This window comes from Lygodium microphyllum, chromosome 28 (genome assembly GCF_053477565.2).
Source record: "Lygodium microphyllum isolate KBCC chromosome 28, Lygodium_microphyllum_v1.1.10, whole genome shotgun sequence".
In the NCBI taxonomy this organism is placed as follows: Eukaryota; Viridiplantae; Streptophyta; class Polypodiopsida; order Schizaeales; family Lygodiaceae; genus Lygodium; species Lygodium microphyllum.
The window spans coordinates 37862270-37886560 of record NC_141162.1 but is presented as its reverse complement, the minus strand read 5'-3'; the positions used below and the strand labels follow the sequence as shown (position 1 = coordinate 37886560).

The following is a 24291-nucleotide window of genomic DNA, read 5'->3' as shown; positions in this document are numbered from 1 at the left end:
ATCTCTTTGAGGCAGAGCTTGGTTATGTGCTCAAGCTAATATCATCCCTCTCTGTTTGAGATCTCTTTCACTCATAGCTTGGCCATGTGCTCAAGCTTATACCAACCCTCTCTTTTTGATTTCTCTTTGAGGTATAATTTGGCCATGGAAGATGAGAGTTCTAGAGAGTAGCTAGCTAGGATTAGGGGATTAAGGATGCACAAATAGAAGACTCCTATTTATTTGTGGATGCATTTTCCTGCAATATCCTCCTGAAGGGATGTGAGGGTAGTGGAGAGGCTGGAGAGAAGAGGTGACGGACTGAATGAATCAGCCGTGAGGAATGAATGAGAGAGTGGCCTATAAGTAGGCACAGCCAGTCTAGGGTGGCACCCCTTTTTGGGGCTGCAAACCCTAAACGCAAAACGTCTTCCAAAGCTTTGGGATAGCATGAGGTTCCAAAAGAAGAGCCACTTCAACCTCAAGATGCACATAATGTTAGCAATGACCAAAAGCAAATGATACCAATGGGGCAAGTACTGCAAATGCAATGCTAACTTGCTAGTGCCATTCCAATGAGTTTTGGATAGTGAGGCATGGATACTAACGTGGGACATGGAGGATACTTTGGTGGTGGATTTGTCTTCCATGCAATAGTTGGTCAAGGACCATCTATGGGTATGTATGGCTTGAATCCATATGGTATGTAAGCAAGCAAAGCGTTGCTAGTTTCACTTTTTGAAACCATTCATTATGTGAAATTCTAGTCAATGTGACTACCTGAGTGAAAAAGCCTTAGCTAGTTGGGTTTCTTGGTCAATTCAATTGCCTAACTAAAATTTTTAATTTCTCTTGGGCATCTTGTCGATGACAACCCAAGTGTAGTTATAGGGCGTTTTGGCCATTGGCTACCCTTGAATAAAAATATAATATTACAAATCGCCTTTCAAGGTCTATTGAGTATCAAATTAATTTGAATCATTGAGCCAATACATCTTGATAATAGTTGATACACAAAAGGTTGGTTACATCTTCTATGTAGCTGCCCTAGGAACAACTCTTTGCCCCTGATTTATACTTGAATTAGATAACTCTAGTTGCTCTAGGTGTTTTTGCTTGTAGAGAGACGAGCCTTTTTTTTGGGTATAGAAGCACCTAGGACCTGGTTTTTTTTCCAGAGATTATGAAATTTTCTCCATATGTTTTTGATCTGGAACTTGGGTAAATAGTTGCCAAGCTTGATCAAGGATCTTTTGCTCAGACAAACAAATTAAAAATCTAATAAATAATGCTTATCATTCACCTAACTTTCTAGTCATTTTTGCAATCTTTTTGTCACATTATATCTGCTACAGCACCAATTTCCTTGAGCAGTCATCTACCTTTGCTAGATGTGAATTTTGACATTGTAAGTCATGACAACTTGAAAATGCATTTGCATTGCGAAAGTAGACTCTGCGTCGTTACAAAGGACATTTTAAAAGTGCCTCTCTTGATGAAATTAGACACCTATCACTCAAGGAAATTCTTAGACAAATATTAGGTTCAACATGACATGGTTGCAGAGTCGTATTGTATGATGCACTTCACTTTATCTCCCTTTTGTTCCAAGTAGATAAATTCTATTAAAACTACCAGTTCCTCCTAAAAATTATCACCAAGTTACAAAGCACAACATTTTATATCAAAGGTCACAGTAATACAGTAAATCATGGCAAATAGCATCTCCCTATATATGCACAAAGGACATGTTGAGTACAAGGCTAATGAAATTTTTATTTATTTTATGGAACATTGGAGTGTCCACTCAATCTTATCGCATGCGCATAGACAACATCCTAGTTTGTGCTGTGTATAGTGCTGTTTCTGCTATGAAGTAGTGCAGTACAGCAGTATGTATAGATTAACAGCATATTGTACTTTCTCCCCTGAAATTTCAGGATTCTTTTATCAACAGTCCCTTATGCTCTGTATGCTCTGTTTAATGCAGCTCCTGCTATAGGTAGTGCACTTTTTACACTGCAGCAGTTTGCAGGCATTAATGGTGTACTGTATTTTTCTTCCCTGACTTTCCGAGATGCTGGTATCACAAACAGCATGGCTGCAAGTGCAACTGTGGCGGTTGCAAATTCTCTTGGTAAGTGGTTTACCAGTGCTTCAAGATGTTTCTTTTCATGTGTTCTGAAAACTACATGGCTTATTTTTTAGGGGCGCTGAGTGCATTATATTTGATGGACAAGCAAGGGCGTCGAAAGTGTCTCATGGGGAGTTATCTAGGCATGGTAAGCTATACATGATCAAATATACAATGAATTTGGAACAGGTAGTTTTATGCTTCCTTTCATGCTTGCTTCTCTTTATTAGAAGGATCCTTTTGCCGTCCTGCCTTTTTCTGAACTGGAAAAGAAAAGTTTCACCTCTTCTTCTTTACATCTTTGTTGATAAAGATTACCTCTTCAAGTAGCTTTTGGATGGTTGTTTTTGCAGTAGCTTGTAGATGGTTGTTTTTGCAGTTGATCTTTATTGTTTGAAGGTAAGTACTGTGATTGTGTTTGGTTTTTCAGATGGCATGATATGTACCATGTTCATAGTTCAAGCCCCTTTCCCATATCATATCTTTTCTTCCCTAGAGGCCAGTTGAATCCCTCCCACAGAGGACCCTCCATCATAGACGGTTGTGTCTCATTGCTGCAATCTCTGCAGCCTCATGAAGAGAGGGAAACTCAATGGAGTCTAAGGAAGCATCTGAATATGTGTGAAACTCTTCCTTGCTCCCTCCCTCCCTCTCATGAGTAGATGGTATCATCTCTCTTGGCGCTGGCGATATCTCTCCCTCCTGCTGAGTATCAGGGACCTAAGATACAAGCTACTCAGTGGAGGCCTCAATTATAGGAGCATCTTATATTAGGTGGCATCACAGGTGACTGAATGGGCTGCTCCTCTGTCACTTGTAGCATCGGAGAAAGGGGTTCAGGCAGTCTATGTGTCACCTGGGGTGGCACAGTCAGGTCCCTATATGCAACAGGCCTGGGGTGCCTAACAACTCTATGTTGTGATTCATCCCTTAGACTGTTGCTCCTGTCCCTCTCTCTCTCCTTGTCTGTGTCTTTGTCATCTTCTCTGTCTAGCAGCTCATCTCCTCTGCCGCTCCTACAAGGCATGGGTTAAAGGAGTCTCGGTGAGGCCTAGTAGTCCTCCTTTGCTGCATCCTGGGGCAATCTGCTGCAAGGTGGTCCACCATCTTACAAGTGAAGCGCTGTCCTAGATGTTTGATCTGGGATAGTATCAGCCGTGGGAGCTGTGGGGGCTCATGTCACCTCACTCAATCTTTGTACTCTTTACTAGGCTAACCTTACAGGCATATGTCAAAACCCATTATAAGGTATCGGTGTTTCCAAAGCAACCAAGTGGGAAACATGTCAGCTACAGTAACACTTGGTAGACCACACAAGCAGTTAGCACATAATAAAACTGGCAATCACTCTACTGAACAAGTGGTAATCTTACTGAGAGATCATGTCCAGGCCTTGGGTCTTGACTGTTGGCAGCCACCCCTTTCAAATCCTGGTGAGTACCCCCTTAAATCTCTTCATATGGTCCAATAATTATTAGCACCCTATGTAGTCTAGTGTTTTGGCTCTATACCCTTTGGCCCTTTCATTGATAGCATAATAACTAATAGACAGATCTTGTTTCTCCCCAACTTTAAAACTAACAAACTAGGATTAGGTGCAAAGCTGCTTATTATGGGCCATGGCAATAGGGGCCTTACCTTACAGGCATGAGCTACGAAAGTTGTATAACGTCAATGTAGTCCTTGATTACCAATAAGATCTAGTCTGTAGTATCTTTACATGGCATATTTGGAAGCACAATGTAGGCAGGTTATGGGACTCAAGTGCTTTTTAGGTTCAAGAAACTCCTTAATTTCCGCCAATGAGCTCTTTTCTCCTAGAACAATTCAATTGAAATGTGGGCTCTCTGTTTCATTAAGCTCTAAAGATAATATGGATACATCAGCATCACTAGGATCGGAGTATGAACTCTTCTTCACTCTTCTTGTTATGCTCACTTTCAACATATGTTTCATCTTCCTTATCCTCCTTCCATAGTTGTTTCCTATTAACTATTCTGTATTTCTTTCTCATCCCTCTCCACTCAATGTGATTGTACATTTATCCCAGTCATGTACAACTCCCACTAGCATAAGCCATCCTTCTAATATAAGATGGAAAGCACCCATCCCAACAGGCATTTAGTTTTGCAGATTGGCTCTTAGTCCATACACTGTTACTTCCAAATTCTCAATCGCATTAAGACATCGCACCTTGGCATGATTTGCAAGATGAATCTTAAAGCAGGATACATGTTAATAAGGTGCCTGCAAAAAGCCATGCAATGCTATTAAACAATATTTCAGCTCCATTTGCACCATAATAAATACTAACATGACACAAATATCTGACCTTATATGCACGTAGGGTGATAGCTATGACGTTAGTCTGTAAAATATGGCTTTTCTCAACAGATCGAAGTGCTTGGAAGTAAAATTATCTAATATATTGAACATCTGTCACTTCAATGGCTTTTTTAATGTAAGAATGTTTTTGTTTGTATTATTGTAGGCAATCTCGATGGCAATCTTGGTATTTTCACTGGATGGAAAAGTAGACGAATCAATGTCTCATATGCTTGCTATTGCAGGGACCTTGTTGTAAGTTACAAGCTGATATTTTCAGTTTCTTTGACATATAAATTTATGAACCGACTAACAGTAGCATTGATTCTTAAATGATCAGAACTGGCATTCATAAATTTGTTCCTTACATGAAATAAGATTGTTGCATTGATCAGAATGATGAAGCCTCCTGAATTTAAAGTCTTCTAGAGGATGACGTGGCCAGATTACAATACTCTCCTAGAGGATGTACAAACCAATGAAAATTATATTATTACAAAGTATCGAGGCACCTGGTTAAATGTTTTTTTTTTTTTTTTTTGGCCTTGATAGTGGATTTAGTATGTCTAAGCATAAGGGCTTTTAGGATCAATAATCAGGAGGACATGAGCAGTGCAACCCTTCACACAAGTGCAAGTATTTGTCTTGCATCCCTGTTTATGAGCATCTCTCTTAGTATCACCCAAGATGAATTGTCCAGTAAGTTGGTTCTCGCCACAGCAACTCTGTAGTAGTTTATTTGTAAATCAAAAACTCCAGAAGTAGTTTGTTGTGATAAATGCTTGGATTTAAGTTAGCTAACATTAGATGATTCCTAGTTTCATGATGTGGTAATATTTTGGATGTGATAGGTTCTAGCCTTTTATGATAGCAGACTACAGTATTTGTGGATGACTCAATGTCATCTACTTTTTGAAGTACCCTCTCAACTTTTACTTGAACTTTTAGTAGTAGAGATGGTAGGCAGCGATATTGTTGTGTGAAAATTTAGCATTAGCTTGAAATGACCAGAAGGCCATCGATTTAAAAAAGCAATCCAAAGCACCCTTTTTGACGATGGGTGAAAGTAGTGGATCCTCAGATGGACATTGAAGGAGCTTTTGAAATATATCGATTCCCCAGCCTTAAATAGCTTGTAAGGACCCCTTTCTTTCTTGATTAGAGACTGGAAGATGGCCAAGAAAGCAACCTGTTTAGACTTAGCTGCATGTTGGCGGAGATTGATGGAGAGCGGTGGGCTGCATGCATATTTATAGAAAGTTTGGAGCACTCCAATTAGGGTTTTGCATGTGGGGCACAGTAACTCTCTAGGATCGCGCTTCTTTTTAAAGTAAGAGATTTCCTTGATTAATGAAGTATGTTTTGGGGCTATTTAATTTAGGCTAATGCATTTTTAGCTCAACACCATGTTAACCCTCAAACGAATAAGGTGGAAAATCCGGAAAATCTAAAGTAGAAGACAAGGCTAAGGTGAAAGTGAAATGGAAGGCGAAGGTGCGCCAAAGAAGAATCTAGAAACACAAGAAGTGCAAAATAGTCCTAAATCAAGGAGAAAGGTGCACAAGAAAAAGCGCACGTCAACACTTTTGTAAAAGAGCGCAAGGCACACCATGATTTATTTTAAGAGTGCTGGGCTCTTACCCGTGCAATTTGTAAAGGTAGAAGGGCAGTTGGAAGGAAGCTAGGAAGATAGGAGGACAATGGGAAAAAGATCCTAGGCTACGGCCGGCCATGTAAAAAAGGGGATTAGGGGATGACAGCCCAAAGGGGATTTAGGGTTTTGTATATAAAGTTGAAAAGTGAATGAGAAGCTATTTTTTGTGTGTGGCCAAAAGTAGCTCTCCTTTTCTTCTTCTTTTGCTTGTTCTTGTTTGCTTGAGCTTGTGCTTGAGAGAGGGAGTGTGAGAGTGCGAGGGAGTGAGTGTGTGAGGGTGAGGGACCGTGGTGGAGAAGCTCTCTATCTTCTCCTCTCTTATTATCTTTTATTCTCCTCTCTTGTTTTTCTCGCGGCGATGGAGCTTGGAGCGTGGAGCTTGAGGATGGAGCTTGCTTGAATCTTGCACTTGGATCGTGGAGCTACCAGAGTGCTCGGAAGAGAAGGCAACTCGATCGGGCGTGGAGGTAAGCTCGCTACCCTCGTAGAGATGGATGGTGCGTTGGCTATGTGAGAGGTAGCCATTAGTGCTCGGCTTGGAACGCTTGAACAATAAGTGGTCCGTGAGTCTTGGTGGTTGATCGCCTCTACATTTTGGTTTAGTTGTCGGGACCAACGGATTCAAGTCTTGAGCGCTTGCGCGCTTTGAATTGAGCATTGAAGTAGGGTTTTCCCGGAATTGGTGCTTGAGGTAGATAGGTAGGAAGCGAGGGAGTTTGAAGAGGTATTGGATCTCCTTAGCAAGCAGGTTTTTGGTTTTTCAGATTTGGAAAAGAAGGTTGGAGTAGTGTAGATGTTCTCTTTATGATTTTTGTTTACATTTAGGTAGGATAGGAGCAAAATAGTGTGAGCATACAACAAGGTTTTTGCTGCTCTATATTAGGCCGAAACAGGGAAAAGAAGGGCAAAAAAAAAAAATTTGGGTCAAATGTTGGTGAGAGGAGTAAGACTAAGGTAAATGCAGACTTGGGCAGGTTAATGAGAGGCCAGGAGTGGCAAGGAAGACCTTATTTTGCATTTGAAAGGTTAAGGAGAGCTTTTGAGAGAGAGAGAGAGAGAGAGAGAGAGAGAGAGAGAGAGAGAGAGAGAGAGAGAGAGAGAGCTCGCAGGTCCAGGTCTATATCAGATTGATCGGAGTGTATCGGGACTTCCAATGAGATTCAGGTATGGAATGCCCTTGGCCCACACCCCTCTTTGATTCGTAGAAGTTCTGGTAGCCACTAGCGACATGTCTTAGATTTTTTTTGGGCAAATAAGTGATTGATACGTGTTTCGGCCGCGGAATCGGACGCCCCCCACAATGTCCGATTCCCAGAATCGGACTGAGTGATCTATCCGACTCCCAGAGTCGGACCACTCGGAAAAACCTACCTGGGCCGATCGGACACCCTGTCTGATTTTGAAAATTGGACAATCCATAATCGAACACACAACTCGTCCGATTGAACGCTCGACCCATCCAATTGCAATACTCAAATCACAGAATCAGACCAGCAGCCTTGTCCAATTGGACATACCCGCTCCGATTTTCAAAATTGGACCATTCCAGAATCGAACACTCGAAATCGGACTACCCAGAATCGGTCATTCCAGAATCGAGGATACCCAACCGTCCAAATCGGACAACCGTCCCCAATCGGACCATTGTCCGCCATTCGATCGGACACCCCATTTGTCCGGTCAGACGTGCACAACAATTGGATCACTCTATAGTCGGACCAACCATAGGACTTGGACCCAACTACCAATCGGACCACTCTTCGGAATTGGACCTAGTCCAGTCGGACCGTCCGACTCTGAAAGTCCGACCATCCAGAATCGGTCAGTCCGATTCTGGGAATCGGACCAACAAACTAGAATAAAAAAATACAGACCCAAAGACCATATAGAGCCAAAAGCACATCATAGATCTATGACTGGGCTGAAATCTAGAGCAAGTAGTTCAAAACTTGGCTACAAATGGTCCTTCAGATTATGCATGGTATTTAACATAATGGCCCTATGGGCCGGGGGGAATTGCCCTCCCCAAACCTCCGCAAAGGAAGCTCAGTCCCCTCAGCACCTTCCCCAAGTAGATTGGAGAGAAAACGTGCGCCGGGACGGGTCTTCCAAATTAGATCCTAGTGTATTAAGGGCTCTGTACAAGCATAGATTCTCACTTGCAAAACAACCACCAAAAGCCCACACCCGAACAGAAACCCTAGAACCTCAATGGCCCGATCTAGCCAACAAGGGCAAAAAGGCCATACCATAAAAACATGTATAGGTTGCGTTCGGATTGTATCTAGTCAAAACAGAATGCAATAACATTAAGCTACAGTTGCGAGGATGAGTAGATATGACAGTCTTGACGATAGATGCACCTTGAATGACACTGCACAGACAACCCAAGACATTAGTAGAGAATCCACATCTGGTTGTGCAGTTGGGGACTCTAAGGCATGTATCAGAAGGCTTGAATTTACAAGCCAAGACCCAGAAGATGAAGACATAGTACCGCTTGCTTATCTTAGGGTCAAACTCACCGCAAAAAGAGTGGATAGTATCAATGCTCTCATTGATGAAGGAGCTGATTTTAATATCTTGACCTATGAAACATGGACCCTACTAGGCCAACTAGAGCTCACACCGACTAATGTAACTCTTAGTCCTTATGGGGGACACCCATAAGCACTTATAGGAAAGTGCAAAATCCTTGTAACTATTGGAACTGAAAGCTTGCCTATCCTATTCCATGTTTCTTCAAATAGTGCAGATTGTGGAAAGGAAACCCTCTTAGGACGACCCTTCAAAAGGGCGACGAAGTGTGAGGTTGATTATGTAGAGCAGATGATACACTTGACACTACCAGGTGTGAGGATAATCACAACCTTTAGCAAGGGTGACCTCATTAAACCTCGAGGAAAAGACAAGGAATGCTCTAACATACTAGGCAAGCCTAGTAACAAGAGCAAGGACTTGTTGAACGAGTTGATACAAGCACATGTTGATCAGAGAGAACCAGTGAGCGAGGCTATGCTTGAAACAAGAAGGTTAGGACACAATGCCAAGGATAGGCTTTGGACTTACAAATATCATAGAAGATCGCAAAAGAAGCCCAAGCCTTATAGACGAAGGTATCGATGGTGGAGAGCTAGCACAACGCAACGATGGATATCCAAAGTGTTGCTACGTGCTCAAGGGTATTATGCAGGTAACCAATGGATTTGGGTACCAAATCCCCCTGCTAAACCACCTCTATTAGCTGAAGGCCAGATTGTATCAAAAGCAAAGAAGCGAAGGAGGAAATCTAAATGAAAATCCAAGTCTCGGGTCAATAACGTTGGAGTGACTGAGCCTCTCACGATTGAAATCAAGAAACCAAATAGGACCATTCGAAAGGTAGTCCTTAGCCTAGTGTGCTTAATAAGCAGATATTATATGTAATCGTTGAGGGTACACAAAAGCCACTAGTGCCCAAGGAGCCTTTGATTTTCCAAGAGGATAATGAGCATCATAGGCGCAACATTGCTCATGGTAAGGTTGATTGCTCAACAAAGCAAATGGCAGAATCATCTAACAGCCATGAGCAAATCTTCCAGCCAGTGCCAAGTCCACCTAGGAGTCCTAAATCTCCTACATCCTCTTCCCCTAAACGGACACAGGAAGCACAACAATAGTTGCCAAGTGCAGCTACTCAATCCCGATCTCTATCTCCATCTAAGCTTCCAAATGTCCAAGAGGTGGGACATGACACCGCCCTTAGCTCTCAGCCTAAGGACATGCCTGTGCAATCCATTGTGACTAGCTCAACTCGATTTGCACAAGTGAATGCTCAAAGGGCAAAAAAAGACACGACCACTTCCGATCTGCCTGAGGACTTAACACCGCAGTCTACCAATAGTAGTTAGTCCATCGAACTAGCCGTTGCTCCTTCCAATCAGGAATTGCAGCAGTCACAACCTTTGGCTGTGACGATGCCTCTTGTAGAATGTGTCCTTAGCAATTCACTTGTGGAAGAGGTGTCGCAACCAACATCCTTGACACCTCCAGCACTGCCGAAGCACCTAAAGCCTAGGCTTTAGGAGAAATCTCTTGAAGATTTGGCCAAGGAGATGGCTCATCTGACCAATGAACTAGAGATGAAGTGCTTGATGAAGCTTGATCACAAGCTGACAGCCATCACACGTGCGTACGTCCATGGGGATATTGGAAGTCCAACACCAGAGCACACAGAGCTCATAGCGGAACCCTTGACTTGGGACGAGCAACAACACGTTTGCTCCCGCTATGTAGTTGTTGGTGAGGAAGTCATAGAGAACATTCCAAAGGCCACGGATAGAGAATTGCGCTTGATACCCTTACATTATATTGCTCAATGTGAGATAAACAAGGAAAGGCTTGAAGCAATTAAACGAAAAGGGAAAGGACAAGGTAACTTTGCGGAGAAATGGTACTCCGACCAAAGTTTGGCAACCAAAATTGGCCACCAACCAATGACACTCACTGAGCAAAGGAAAGCTCTTTGGACATCAATACATGATCCCACGTACGTTGCCCCAACCTCATTACGAGTGTTGGCAGCGGTCCATGAGGTTCAGCTTTGTGCCATTGTCCAAAAACATCCCTTGTATGATAAATTGCTTCTAGAAGAAGATCTACACGTGGCTAGCAGGCTAGGAGTAGAGAGCATGGTTCTTGATGTTAGTGCATATGTCTTTTGCCTCACTCAAGTCTCTGCAATCCTAGATCTCTATGTTTCCCATCAATACAACCCTGGCTTCTTCAACTAGTTTCATCCAAGCCTATATGGTAGGAACCCTAAACCATCTCCTGGCTCTACACTAGAGTCAACCGAACCCCCAGAGCAAGAGAAAAACAGCTCTAACCACAACACCCGCTTTGATAAGAAGCAATGGAGGCATATTCCAATGGGTAAGGGCAAGAGCCCAGAACAAATGTCCCCCGACTAAGAGTAACTGCCAATGCAATTGTATGAGGGGCTAAAAGCAGGAGAATTAGTTAAAGAGCTAGACTCTCCAAAAAGAGAGACGGCTTTACCCTTACAACCTAGCGAGGTTGTTCAGCAGGCTGTGGCTATGTCCCATGAGGACACACTAGAAAAAGAGAATGCTCAGGCCCAACCAAGCACATCAACAGCTGACCTAGTTCAGGGTTCTAAGTATGTAAAGGATACACCTCAATTTCCCAAGAAAAAGAGGAGAAAACAATGAAAACAACGGCAGTTGCAAGTGGCGGTAGATGCCAAGAGGATCGAGACTAAGAGCACTAAAGAGCTGAGGAATAAAACATCGAGTCCATCCACCAATGAATCCATTGCCATCTCTCCTAACAGCGGTGAAACCTCAAACGCATCCATGTGTTTTGATAAGTCAAAGCAACAACTACCATCAACGGTTGCTTGCAATACTCAATCCATCGACAGCAGAATTTGCATTGACCAATCAAGAGTGGATACAACACTGTCATAATAGGGTGACAAAACTATACCAGTCACATTTAGGGAGAACCATGACACAATAGCAACAAAGTCTCAGGAGAAACATAAAAACCCCGAGGACATAAGCAATCCTAGCATTGACCAATCTTGCTTATTTAGGCCTAAGCCCCCAACTACGCTAAAGCCTAGGGAAACCCCCAGAACCTTGTATGAGATAGTAACCAAGCAAGTCTTCATAGAACATAGAAGTGTCACAGAGTGCTTGGCTGAGTTGGATGCTAACCTATGTGGTGCCAACTTCCTTTCGAGTACTGATAGCCATTAGGGGTATGGACTTAGCCGGAACTAGCCAAGAAAGCTCTATGGTTGATAAGATTCTCACTGAGAAGGAGCTACATGTTGCGAGTAGACTCGGACAAGGTACCATGCTACTCGATGTTGCAAAATATCTATTGTTATTGAGTAAGCTGCTACGAGTATTGGATGCGTGTGCCACATTCCAGTACAATCCTGAGTTCTACAATTGGTTTTTACATGGAGACATAAATTGCACATAAATAAACAATGAGTTTTGTGACTGTGTATAAATAATACCAACACACACAAGCAATGATAGTCAAGCATAGGTGGAAAATTTTGGGTTTGACAGGCTGAGCTCCTTAGGTTCTCCCCTCACCACGTGTCTAGAAGTCGTGACCGTTTCTGCCTCCAGGTGGAGGGCATGCAACTCTCATTGCCACCATGGGAAGCCCTAGCAAACATCTCTGAGGGTGTAGACGGGGCGCCGTCCCCTTCTACAGGATTTCCCCCTTTTCGATCTATTCTTCTGGGGATGAGCCTTGCGCCATTCCATCACAACCAGTCTGTGCAACTTGGCATGAGCAAAGATTTGCTACCGGCTGGAATCCGCCCCATATTTGAGGAAGGACGAATATCATCACGGGGGCGTCCCTCTGCAGCAAACACTACATGCCTCATCTCACCCCGTCTCGTCATATGCGCTTGATAATTCACTGTTTAATTCCTTTCATGGAAATAGCTCTGCCCTGTCTCAAGGTCTAACCCTTGGTTCAAATTTTACAGGTTCCTCCACAGTATCCCGACATGGAGCATCCCATGCATCTAGCCTGCAAAGAAGCTCTCCTCCGTAGAAGGTAGCATGCGGCACAAGCTCCGCCACCGGAACGCTATCTGCCCGCCCTAAATAGGTATGCGCTGAGATGAGGCCCAAAGCGATATCACCCAAGACTCTGGCTGAACACTCCCCAAGTGCGGAAGAGGAAGGCTCAAGGGAATACCCGGGGGGTAGTGACCACTGACGTGCAGACCCTCCCCAGACGCTCGGGCACCAGATGCTCGAAAGAGGAGAAGGAAGCTAAAAACAAGAAGGAATTTGCTGAACTGTTTCAGAGCATTCTTGATACGACAGTAGCTAGGGACTACACCATTTGGGTCCCAGCTAATATCTCCCTTGCCCGGCCTGATAGGAATCCCCTACCTTCAACGCCCCAGTCGCCTGGTCACCCGAACTCATCCCGCCTCATACAAATAGAATACCCCCTATTTTGTATAAGATGGTTACCAAGTGCTATCTGGCCATGACTTTTTGTCATTAGATGGTTAAAAGGGGCAGATTCTCCAATTGTGCAAACTTTTCATATCTACTTTTAATATATTTCATGCCTTTAACAAAAAGAGATAATCAAGCATAGGCGATATGCATCTAAGTCAACACCATGGGATTCAGATAAGTGATGTCTCTTTGCGTTACACCTGTTTATTATAGTTGAAACGTATGACTTGCATGTATCCTCACGAGTTGTCAAGTGGAGACAGGATGACACATGTCTCTATACGAAAGTGTTCAAAACACCAACCCCACAAAGAGCCATGATGGAAACCTCACTACCGAAAGCGAAAATCACCCTTGCAGCCCGCCCACATCGCACGGCCCAAATTAGTCATTAACTACTCTCTCCTTTTGGGTCAAACTCTATATTTGGCTCATGGCAATTGTTACCTCAATTGTACCGACATCGCACGTTACAAAGAGGTTTTGCAAAATCTCAAGTGTATCTTCCCATCTCAACGACTGTTCCCCAAGCAACGAGGCTAGTAACACAATCATCGTTGTACTATCCATTTTCACAGCCTTTGAATCTCGATATTTCCCAATCCAAATGAAAGGTTGATAGCCTCAACGTATTGCAATGGTTGTATTCATGTAAATAAAAAAAAAAGCACTGACAATCACAATACAACACCTAGGGGTCCTCAAATTAGGTACGCCTAGTGACCTTGGTCCGCTAGCTCCGTCCCTAGTCCCCTAGCCCTTTACACATTCCCCACAATTGTTCAGGGCATATCAAGGGCAGGACATACCTAGGGAGCTTGTCTCGCCCATGGTTAGACCTGCCACCCTGACCCATTTGCACGATTCCTTTTTTGCACCCCACCTCAATACCATTGCAATCGATTGTGGTAAGCAATGCATGAAAGACCATGGAAAGTACACTGTACTCATCACCCACTATACGGAGCTACCAGCCATCAAAGCTAAGACATCAATGAGCTCAATTATGCTACATCGTGTTGTCAAAAGCACAAATGATGTCTCAAGAAGCCTTCAAGTGTAGTTTTTCTCAACATCGACAATTTTTCCCATCCTATCAAACCCTTTCTTCATCTACCCATTGCTACGAGGAACAAACCAACAGTCTTCTAACTATGTAATATCTAAGTATGCATGTGCACTCACATAATATCTGCCCACACAATATACACAGTTTGGGTCCTTAAGTGCAGGACAATACTCTCAGCTTACTTAGAGTTCGACCTGTCTCCCAAGGTAATCAATCTATGTCTTGCGCACGATAAGAAGACTAGCACTACCCCAGGGAGAGACCATATATGAGAGGTTTTCTATTGCAGGTATTACAGACTCCAACCAAAGTACCATCAGCTCTTCATCAACACTCAACTCTGAATTCTTATTCTTTATCATCATGCAAGTGCACCAAAGAATCGTCGCCTGCCGTAGAATCCCCAGAACATCATCACCTGTGCCAATCTATGAGTGCAACTCCCAATAAAAACCAGCCCTTTCACCAACTTCAACAACCCTATCACCAACCAATTAGGCCAACAAAGTGCCACCAACCACCATCTGCACCACAAAAACTCCAAGACAAATCACAGCAGTCCCTTCCACCCACGTCTTTAGTGCATGCCAAAGCCTGCTATCTACGACGGTGAGTGCCATGGGACTGGCACTCGTCTAGGAGGGGGTTATGTTAACCCTCAAATGAACAAGGTGGAAAATCCGGAAAATCTAAAGCAAAAGACAAGGCAAGGAGAAAGTGAAATGGAAGGCAAAGGCGCGCCAAAGAAGAATATGGAAACACAAGAAGTGCAAAATAGTCCTAAATCAAGGAGAAAGGTGTACAAGAAAAAGTGTATGTCAACACTTTTGTAAAAGAGCGCAAGACGCACCATGATTCATTTTAAGAGTGCCGAGCTCTCACCTGTGCAATTTGTAAAGGTAGAAAGGCAGTAGGAAGGAAGATAGGAGGACAATGGGAAAAATTGCCTAAGGCTACGGCCGGCCATGTAAAAAAGGGGATAAGGGGATGACCGCCCAAAAGGGATTTAGGGTTTTGTATATAAAGTTGAAAAGTGAATGAGAAGCTCATTATTGTGTGTGGCCAAAAGTAGCTCTCCTCTTCTTCTTCTGCTTATTCTTGCTTGCTTGAGCTTGTGCTTGAGAGAGGGAGTGTAAGAGTGTGAGGGAGTGAGTGTGTGAGGGTGAGAAACCGTGGTGGAGAAGCTCTCCATCTTCTCCTCTCTTATTCTCTTCTCTTCTCTTCTCTTCTCTTGCTCGCGACGATGGAGCTTGGAGCGTGGAGCTTGAGGCTGGAGCTTTTTTGAAGCTTGCACTTGGATCGTGGAGCTACCGAGTGCTCGGGAGAGGAGGCAACTCGATTGGGCGTGGAGGTAAGCTCACTACACTCGTAAAGATGGATGGCGCATTAGCTGTGTGAGAGGTAGCCATTAGTGCTCGGCTTGGAACACTTGAACAATAAGCGGTCCATGGGTCTTGGCGGTTGATCGCTCTCTACACACCCCCTCTGAGGCCCAAAACTGAGCCATGAGAAATAGGCCCTTGATATATATTTTCTTTTATCCCAAGGCGTCCACCCCAAAGCAGTCACAACATCGGCCAAAGGGTGCACGTCGGCTGCCCAGTAACCTACCAAGACTATAGAGGCGATGGTTATCTTACCAAGGGAGCCCAAGTGATGACCCCAGCGAGGCCGGGGCATCGGACCAAGGATGCTCATCGGTTGCCTAGGGGTCTATCAAGTCTTGCAAAGGTGGATGGAATCAATAATGTACTTTTTTATTTTTATTTTTTAATTTTCTTTTTTTTGTGAAGGGCAGTTGGTGTGATCTGTTTAAAAGATTTAGCATTAAGTGATGGTTTCAAATAAGTTTTCGTCCTATTGAGTCATTGTATCCCGAAGTATGGGAAAATAAGGATGGATAGCCCTAATATCTTCATACAAAAAACAATCCCACACACTACTAGGATAATTGCCTAGGGATTCCTCTGTGTGTGTGTATGCGCCAATCATATGGAGAGTATATAGAGAGAAAGGTAAGATGAGAAAGCAAGCAAGACAAGCAAAGCTAGCATGTAAGCATAGAGAAAGAGTGCCTTCAAAGACTACCATATGCAATGCCACATGGTGGATCAAGAGTTGACCACTCCAAGGGTAACCGAAAAGGGATAAATACACATAGATGTATATTTACATGAACATAATGCCAATGTATGGGGTAATGCAAAGGGGAATGCAAATATTCATGCTTATGTAGAATGTGATGCAACGGTGCCACTTGGACAGTCCTCTCGTAGGGGAATTGTTCACTTGTCCAAGCACCCTTTTGTAATCATGTCATCTTGACAGTGTGGATGAAGTTACAAATGTCCATAATAGATAATACATAATAAAAGAATTTCTAAAAGTAAAAAGTTGTAAACATCATCATGGTCACTATCAAGAGAAAGAAACCGTGCCTTCTCAAATTGGAAGGAGAAATAAGAGGGACGCACCCTCTCTCCATCAATTTGAAGAAACAGAGGAGGTGTACCCAAGCTGATCCGCAATAGAAGATACTATAGGACCGGCTAGTTGACCGTCCGACTTGGTCAAAATGTCTGTAAAATTATCGCCTGACGGACAAACTCTAGGCGAATAGTGCCTAGCTCAACCTGCTCTTTGATGAAATGGTAGTGAACCGTTACGTGTTGTGTCTAAGGGGAGATAATAGGATTGCACGTGGGTAATGGCAGTCTAGTTGTCGCAATAGACAACTGTAGGCGACTTGCAAGGGAACTGAAGTGCAGCTAGCAAGTTCCTCAAATAGATGGCCTCCATAGTGCCATCAAAGAGAGCCCGATACTCTGTCTCGGTTGTGGAAGCCACCACCGTCTCTTGCTTACGGCTGGCCTAGGAGATAGGTACCGTGCCCAAGGTGTAGAGGTAGCCTCCATGAGAATATCTAGTGTTAAGATCTCCCGCCTAGTTGGAATCAGAGTATCCTTGTAAACATAAACCATGACCATAAGTTAGTCCAAAATTATAGACACCTTAAATATCTTAAAACATGAAGACATGCAGTCTAATGAGACATTCTAGGTGCATTAAAATACTGACTAAGCAAACGAATTGCGAATGCAAGATCTGGCTTAGTACGAATTAACCAAAGTAATTTTTATATAGTAGAACGATAAGTATGATCATCAAAAGGTGAACCTGAGATATCCTTGTGCAGATGGACAGTGGGATCTAGAGGCATGGCTATTGGCCATGTCTGATCAATGCAATATTGTTCCACCAGCTATATAGCGTATTTCTGGCTATTGGCCTGTCTGATCAGTGCAATATTGTTCCACCAGCTATATGGCGTACTTCTACTGGGACAGAAAGATATTTCTCTCGGATCTAATAATCTCCATCCCCAAGACATAAGACAACAATCCTAAATCTATTATCTCAAAGGTAGTGCAAAGCTATGCCTTAATGTTTGCTAGAGCCAAGAATCTGAGCCAGTGAGTAGTATATCATCAACATATAGCAAGATATAGCTAACCCCCGCGCTAGTGGTATACACGTAGAGATTTGGATCTTAGGGGGTAGAATGGTATGTGTGATTCCATAAGAACTTGTCCATCTTGTGGTACCGAGACCTCAGCCCTTGCTTTAGCCCATAAAGAGCTTTCTACAAGGGAAATACCTTGTTAATTCGGTTAGCGGAAGAAAAGATGGGAGGCTGCTCCACATGGACTTTCTTCTCCAAATAACCATTCAGAAAAGCACTTTTGATGTCCATCTAATAGATTGGCCAACTGTGGTGAGTGGCGAGCACAACCAACAGACAAAATAATGTTAGTTGAGCAATAGGTGTGAAGGTTTCTTCATAGTCAATACATTACACATTCTAAGCTGACAGTTGGTAGGAGGCTCTTTAGGACCCTCTATGGTGTGAGGCTATGGAACAGGAACTAGATAGTATTGACCGGAATGAGACTTAGACCTTGGTGGATCATCCTAGTCACAAGAAGGTCATCGAGATAAAGTGGATCTTTAGGACTAAGTTAAAGGATGAGGGGTGAGCCGAGCAGATCTTCTAGGGCTCTTCGGAGTGAGATCCTCTAGAAGGATCCTTGAATCCGACATGGTCTATTGGTACCAACGAGGTAATGGGTCTTGCAGAGGAGGCCAGGGAGCTTAAGTATCTGCATGAAGGTTAGGAGCGGGCAGTAGATCCAAATGAGTAGGCACGATCTTCAATGATGTGAGCGAAGGGGAGGATGAAGAGTCTAGTGCAAAGGATTGCATGATGTCCCTCTCATCAAAGACGACCTTGTTCGTTCGAGGATCAAACAAACGATAGTCTTTCGCTTCAAAAGAATAGCCCACAAAAATCAAGAGATTTGCTCAAGGGGTGAGCTTTCCTATCTTGTCATTAGGTAAGCACGACTACCGAAAACTCTGAAGTGTGAAATAACAAGCCGAGAGCCAAAGAATGCCTCATATGGAGTCCTTTTAGGGACCATCGTAGTCGAGCATTGGTTGAGGATGTACATTGAAGTGTTAATAGCCTCGATCCAAAGGCGCACATGGAGCTCTATTGCGAACAGCATAGAGCATGCCATATTGAGGATAGTTCGGTTCCTACACTCTACGACTCCATTGTGTACAGGGGAGTTGGTAGAGGTGAGCTAGCATGCAATGCTATGCTCCTATGGAAACTTAGAAAACTCCTGGGAGATAACTCGCCACTAGAATCACTCATAGTACTCACACAACGACCAATTTGGTTGTGGACCAGCAGCACTCAAGCACTAAAATAAGTGAAAGCATCAAACTTGTGCTTGAGGAAGTACACCCACATGTATCTAGAGAAATCATTCACTGTCAAAAAGTACAGTGTGGCATTTAAGGTGGCAATGGATGCGAGACCATAAAGATCTACATGAATGAGTCTAAGGGGTTTTGCAACATGAGTAATAAATTGTTGAGGAAAGGGTGTATGATGCTGCTTATCTAGTTAACATGCTTTACAGACCTCTCGAGATAGTTTGAGGCATGGAAGACCCTCAACCATCCCTTGACATGACAACTCATAAAGAGAGTCGCAGCCAAGATGTCCTAAGCAAAAATGCCAAAGACACTCAAAGTCCATACGCTCTCGTGTGGTGGCCAAATCCTGGAAGCGATGGAACTTCGAATCATGCTCAGTAAGAAAGTGGGTCATGTGATAAAGGCCATTAGGCTATGCCTTGCCGCGAGCAATCAATAAAACAGTTTAAGAGTCTAGGACCTCGACTATGGTCGTTGTGAAGGAAACTACTCGCCCCAATCGGCAAAGTTGCTGAGCGGACAACAAGCTCACCCCAAGTTGGGGGACATGATAGATTTCATCCAGTGAAGCGAGATTTGGACCTTGGTCAATGGGAAAATTGATGTGACCCTGGGCCTGAATTCTGACCGAGGAGTTATTTCCTACATGGACACTCCTAGCTGCTTTAGGGGCTCGGGAAATAAAAATGTCCGCTCTAGGGGTCATGTGATAGGCAGCTCCATTGTCCACAAGCCAAACATGTACTAACGTGCTTGGCTGTGATGAGTGGGCCTTTGTAGGCTCCTCATCAGGAGCCAACTCACAAATGTAAACGAGACTCGCATCTGATGTCTCTAAGGAAATGATATGGACCTGTGCAGACCAATCAGACAAACCCTTTGGAGTTGATTGCTTCACCGACTGTGATGACGGCGGTGTGGCTCTAGCCACTCCATTGCCCTTGCTTAGGGTTATCACCACCCTGCTTTCCTTGTTGGGGGTTACTCGAGTGGGGTGCGGGGATCTGATTCTTGGATTTGGGCTATGTGTCTCTTGCGTTAGAGTGACACTCCTCATAATATTGGCCAACCTTTTGACAATGTTGACAATGCCTATTCTTTTTAGGTACATTAGGCCATCCCGGTTTAAGTGTAGATTGATTGTTTCCTTAGGATTCACTTAGCCCTATTTTGATTTTGATTTTGATTCGAGTTTTGGGTATCGTTGTCTTGTTGCCTCCTCTGAGAAGATGCAACAAGAGTCCCCTTTATAGAGGATGTGTTATGAATTTGATCGAACAACCATACATAATGCAATAGCTGACACTCAAACTCATAAAATGTGGGCATTTGAGGCTGTGAAATCACTTGCTGGACAAAATGGAAATATTTTCTTGGTAGCTTGTTAAGAAACAGGGTAAGCTGGTCGTCCGGGGACTTAGGAGCCCTAGTGGTTGAGAACTCGGCGATACTCAGTCAATTTGACTTTCAAGTCATCCTTGTTTATGATTTTGAAATTTGGAGCTCATGATCCAAATTGATGCGACGAAATAGGCTGCTAATGTCCAATGAATGCCGATTATTGCGGAGGTAGGCACTACAAAATGATCAAATGGTTCATTGGGTAATGCCATAGAGGCAAATTGTGATACCAAATGATCTACACTCGAAGAATGCCTTGGAGGGGGAAAACTCGAAAGTGTGCGTGGGAGAATGAACTCCCATCAAAGGGACATCACCCGAATGAGAGAAAGGAGTCCTAAAGGTTGTGCCTAATGAAGGACCCCTTGGTGTGGTGTGTTGTGGAAACATAGTGCACTTAATGGAGGCTGAAAGAAACGTATAGTGGAACATGAGGGAGGGATGTGTGGGAGCCAAAATGGATGTGATAAATGTTGTTGTGGGAAATATTGTAGGTTCCTTTTGTTCATTAAATGCACTAGATGAAGATGCACCTGTAAAAAAATACTCTGACTCAGAAACACAAATAACAATCGTACGACAAAGCACAGATTGATAAAAGAACACAGTTAGGGCTAGGGTAACTCAGAGACAATGAACATAGAAAATAATTGAAGTGATATAACTGCTGAATATACAATGCTCATGCAGCAAATACACTATGCAGTGAATGAATACTGAACCTTGAACTCCTGTATCTCAAGGATCAGGATAGGGGTAATGAGCTGGAGAGTGTGTCATACTCTGAACGGATCCCGAATCGAAACAAGGCAGCCTCCGAATATCAAACACCAGCAAATGTAGCAGTGAGAAGCTGGATCTGATGCAGACGATAGTGAGGAGAGAGAAAGAATAAAAAATAAAGCTTGCAGGAGAGAGAAATACTAAAAACGCAGGCTGTAAGAGAAAAACTAAAAACGCAAGTAGGACAACTTGGAGGAGAGAGAAAGACTAAAAACGCAGGTAGGACAGCCTGTAGGAGAGAAAAAACTGCCAGTTGACAGGTAGGAAAGCTAGGTGACAGCGTGTAGGGAGCAAACGCAGGGCTGTGATGATGTGGCAGGCTGCACGACAGCAGGTCTGTGCAAGAACAGCAATTGCCTGGCTGGGATCAGCTCCAAACTGCGTGAAGAGGGTTGGAAATCAGGCGCCAACTGATGTAGATAGCAACGCACAGCTTTGGCTGAGATGTCCTTCGCGAATGGGGTGTGGGCAGAAAGCTGAAACACTTGAAATTTGCAAAAACGAGATTGTGGATTGAATGGAGGGCACAATACGTATTTATAGAAAGTTTGGGCCCTCCCAAGTGGATTTGTGCTTATGGGACACAGAAGCTCTTTAGGATCGCGTTTCTTTTAAATAAACTAGGTCTCTTCATTAATTAAGCAAGTTTTGGGGCTGTTTAAGTAAAGCTAATGCATTTTTAGCTCAGCATCCCCTCTCAGGCCCAACATTGATGCCACGAGAAAGATCTTTTAGTCCAAGGCATCCCACCCCAAAGCAGCCAAAGCATTGGACAAAGGGTGTGTGTCGGCTGCCCAGTGGCCTACTAAGACTACAGAGGCGATGGTAATCTTACCAAGGGAACCCAAGTGATCACCCTGGAGAGGACAGGGCATCGAACAAAGGTTGCACGTCAACTGCCCAGTGGCCTACCAAGCCCTACAAAGGCGGATGGAATCAGCTATGGATTGTTTTTCATCTTTTGGGGTTTTTTTTTGTTTGTTTTGGAATTTGATAGGTTAGCATTTAGTGGAGGTTCAAATCAATTTTCGTCCTATTGAGTATCCATGCCCCAAACGGGAGAATGATAAAGGATTGTCAGACCCAAGATCTTCACAAAACAAGCACACTATCCCTACCATTATTGGGTGTCGGTGAAGAAGAAAAAAGGCTGAGGATATAGTAAATATGTGAAGCAAGCAAGACAAGTAAAGCAGGCAAGCAAGCTAAGGAAAAACTGCCTTGGAGACTGCCATGGGGAATGCTACGAAATAGTTGATCCAGAGTCAACCACTCCAAAAGATCGAAAAGGGATAAATGCGCATAGATGCATGTTCACATGAATAGAATGCCAATGCATGGAGTAATGCAAAGGGTGATGCAAGATGTCATGCTCACGCAAGATGCAATGCAACAGTGCCACTTGGACAGTGCCCTCGTAGGGAAATTGTTAACTTGTCTAAGTGCCCTTTTACAATCAGATCATCCTGACAGTGCAGATGAAGTTACAAATGTCCATAATACAATAAGTGAATGAATGTCTAAAAAAATTCTAAGTATCATCACTGTTACTAGCAATAGTAGAAGTTGCCCCCTCTCAAACTAGAAGGGAAAGCAAGAGGGAAGCACCCTCTCCCTGTCAAGCTGAAGAAGTAGGGGAGGGTATACCCAAACCGATCCTAGGTAACATGTACTGAAGAACCAGTCGGTTGATTGCTTTGGTCAAAATATTTGCAAAATTGTCAGATGTAGGCACAAACTCTAGGCGGATGGTGCCTCGCTCAACTTGCTCTCTAGAAAAATGGAAGTGGACTCCCACATGCCGCGTCTGTGGTGTAATGATCAGATTGCTCGCAAGGGCAATGGCACTTTGATTGTCGCAATAGACAACGGTGGGGGAGTCACATGGGAAATGAAGTGCCGCCAGTAAACTCCTCAGGTAGATGGCCTCGGTGGTGCCATCGAAGAGAGCTTGGTACTTAGCCTCGGCTGTGGAAGCCGCCACCGTCTCTTGCTTATGGCTTGACCAAGAAATGGGAGCCATGCCTAAGGTAAAGAGGTAACCGCTATGAGAACGTCGGGTGTCACGATCTCCTGCCCAATCAGAATCAGAAGTGTCTTTCACCATGTCGGAACTTTGTAGAGCAAGTTGTTCTGCCCACTCTCTCTCGATTCTCAGCATAGGTTGTTCTAGAGATTGAATTGGTGTTGATGTGTTCGAAGTCATTTGAACCTATTGTTGTTCTTGCTTTTTGCGGAGAGCTTTCAGATCAAAGGCCTAGGTTTCTTAGAGAGTACCAGGCTCTGATACCATGTAAAGAAAACTCTGACACAGGAACACAAATAACAATCGTACGACAAAGCACAGACTGATAAAAGAACACCGTTAGGGTTAGGGTAACTCAGAGACAATGAACTCAGAAAATAACTGAAGTGATATTACTGCTGAATATACAATGCTCATGCAGCAAACACACTATGCAGTGAATGAATACTAAACATCGAACTCCTATATCTCAAGGATTAGGGCAGGGGTAATGAGTTGGAGAGTGTGTCGTACTCTGAACGGATCCCGAATCACATTAAGGTAGCCTCCGGATGTTGAACACCAGCAAACGCAGCACTGAGAAGTTGGATTTGATGTAGACGGCAGTGAGGAGAGAGAAAGACTAAAAAATGCAGGTTGCAGGAGAGAGAAAAACTAAAAACGTAGGTAGGACAGCCAGCAAGAGAGAGAAATACTAAAAATGCAAGTAGGACAGCTTGCAGGAGAGAGAAAATTGCCAGTTGACAAGCAGGACAGCTGGGCGACAACTTGCAGGAAGCAAACGCAGGGCTGTGATGATGTGGCAGGCTGTATGGCAGCAGGCCTGTGTAGGAACAACAATCGCTTGGTTGGAATCAGCTCCAAATTGCGTGAAGAGGGCTGGAAATCAGGTGCCAACTGATGTAGACAGCAATGGACAGTTTTGGCTAAGATGTCCTCCGCGAACGGGGTGTGGGCAACAAGCTGAAACACTTGAAATTTGCAAAAACGAGATTGTGGAATAAATGGAGGGCAGGATACATATTTATAGAAAGTTTGGGCCCTCCCAAGTGGGTTTGTGCTTATGGGACATAGAAACTCTCTAGGATGGTGTTTCTTTTAAATAAACTAGGTTTCTTC

At 43.7% G+C, this 24291-nt stretch overlaps 1 protein-coding gene across 2 annotated transcripts in view; it reads left to right on the top strand.

Moving 5' to 3' along the window:
• LOC148011363 (putative plastidic glucose transporter 1) overlaps positions 1-24291 on the top strand; it is a 74217-nt gene that overhangs the window by 35792 nt on the left and 14134 nt on the right. For both annotated transcript variants that reach the window (XM_087670229.1, XM_087670230.1), the window contains exons 8-10: positions 1970-2116; positions 2188-2261; positions 4605-4693. In XM_087670229.1, the coding sequence (XP_087526355.1) occupies positions 1970-2116; positions 2188-2261; positions 4605-4693 (310 nt within the window). The remainder of the gene's footprint in view (positions 1-1969; positions 2117-2187; positions 2262-4604; positions 4694-24291) is intronic.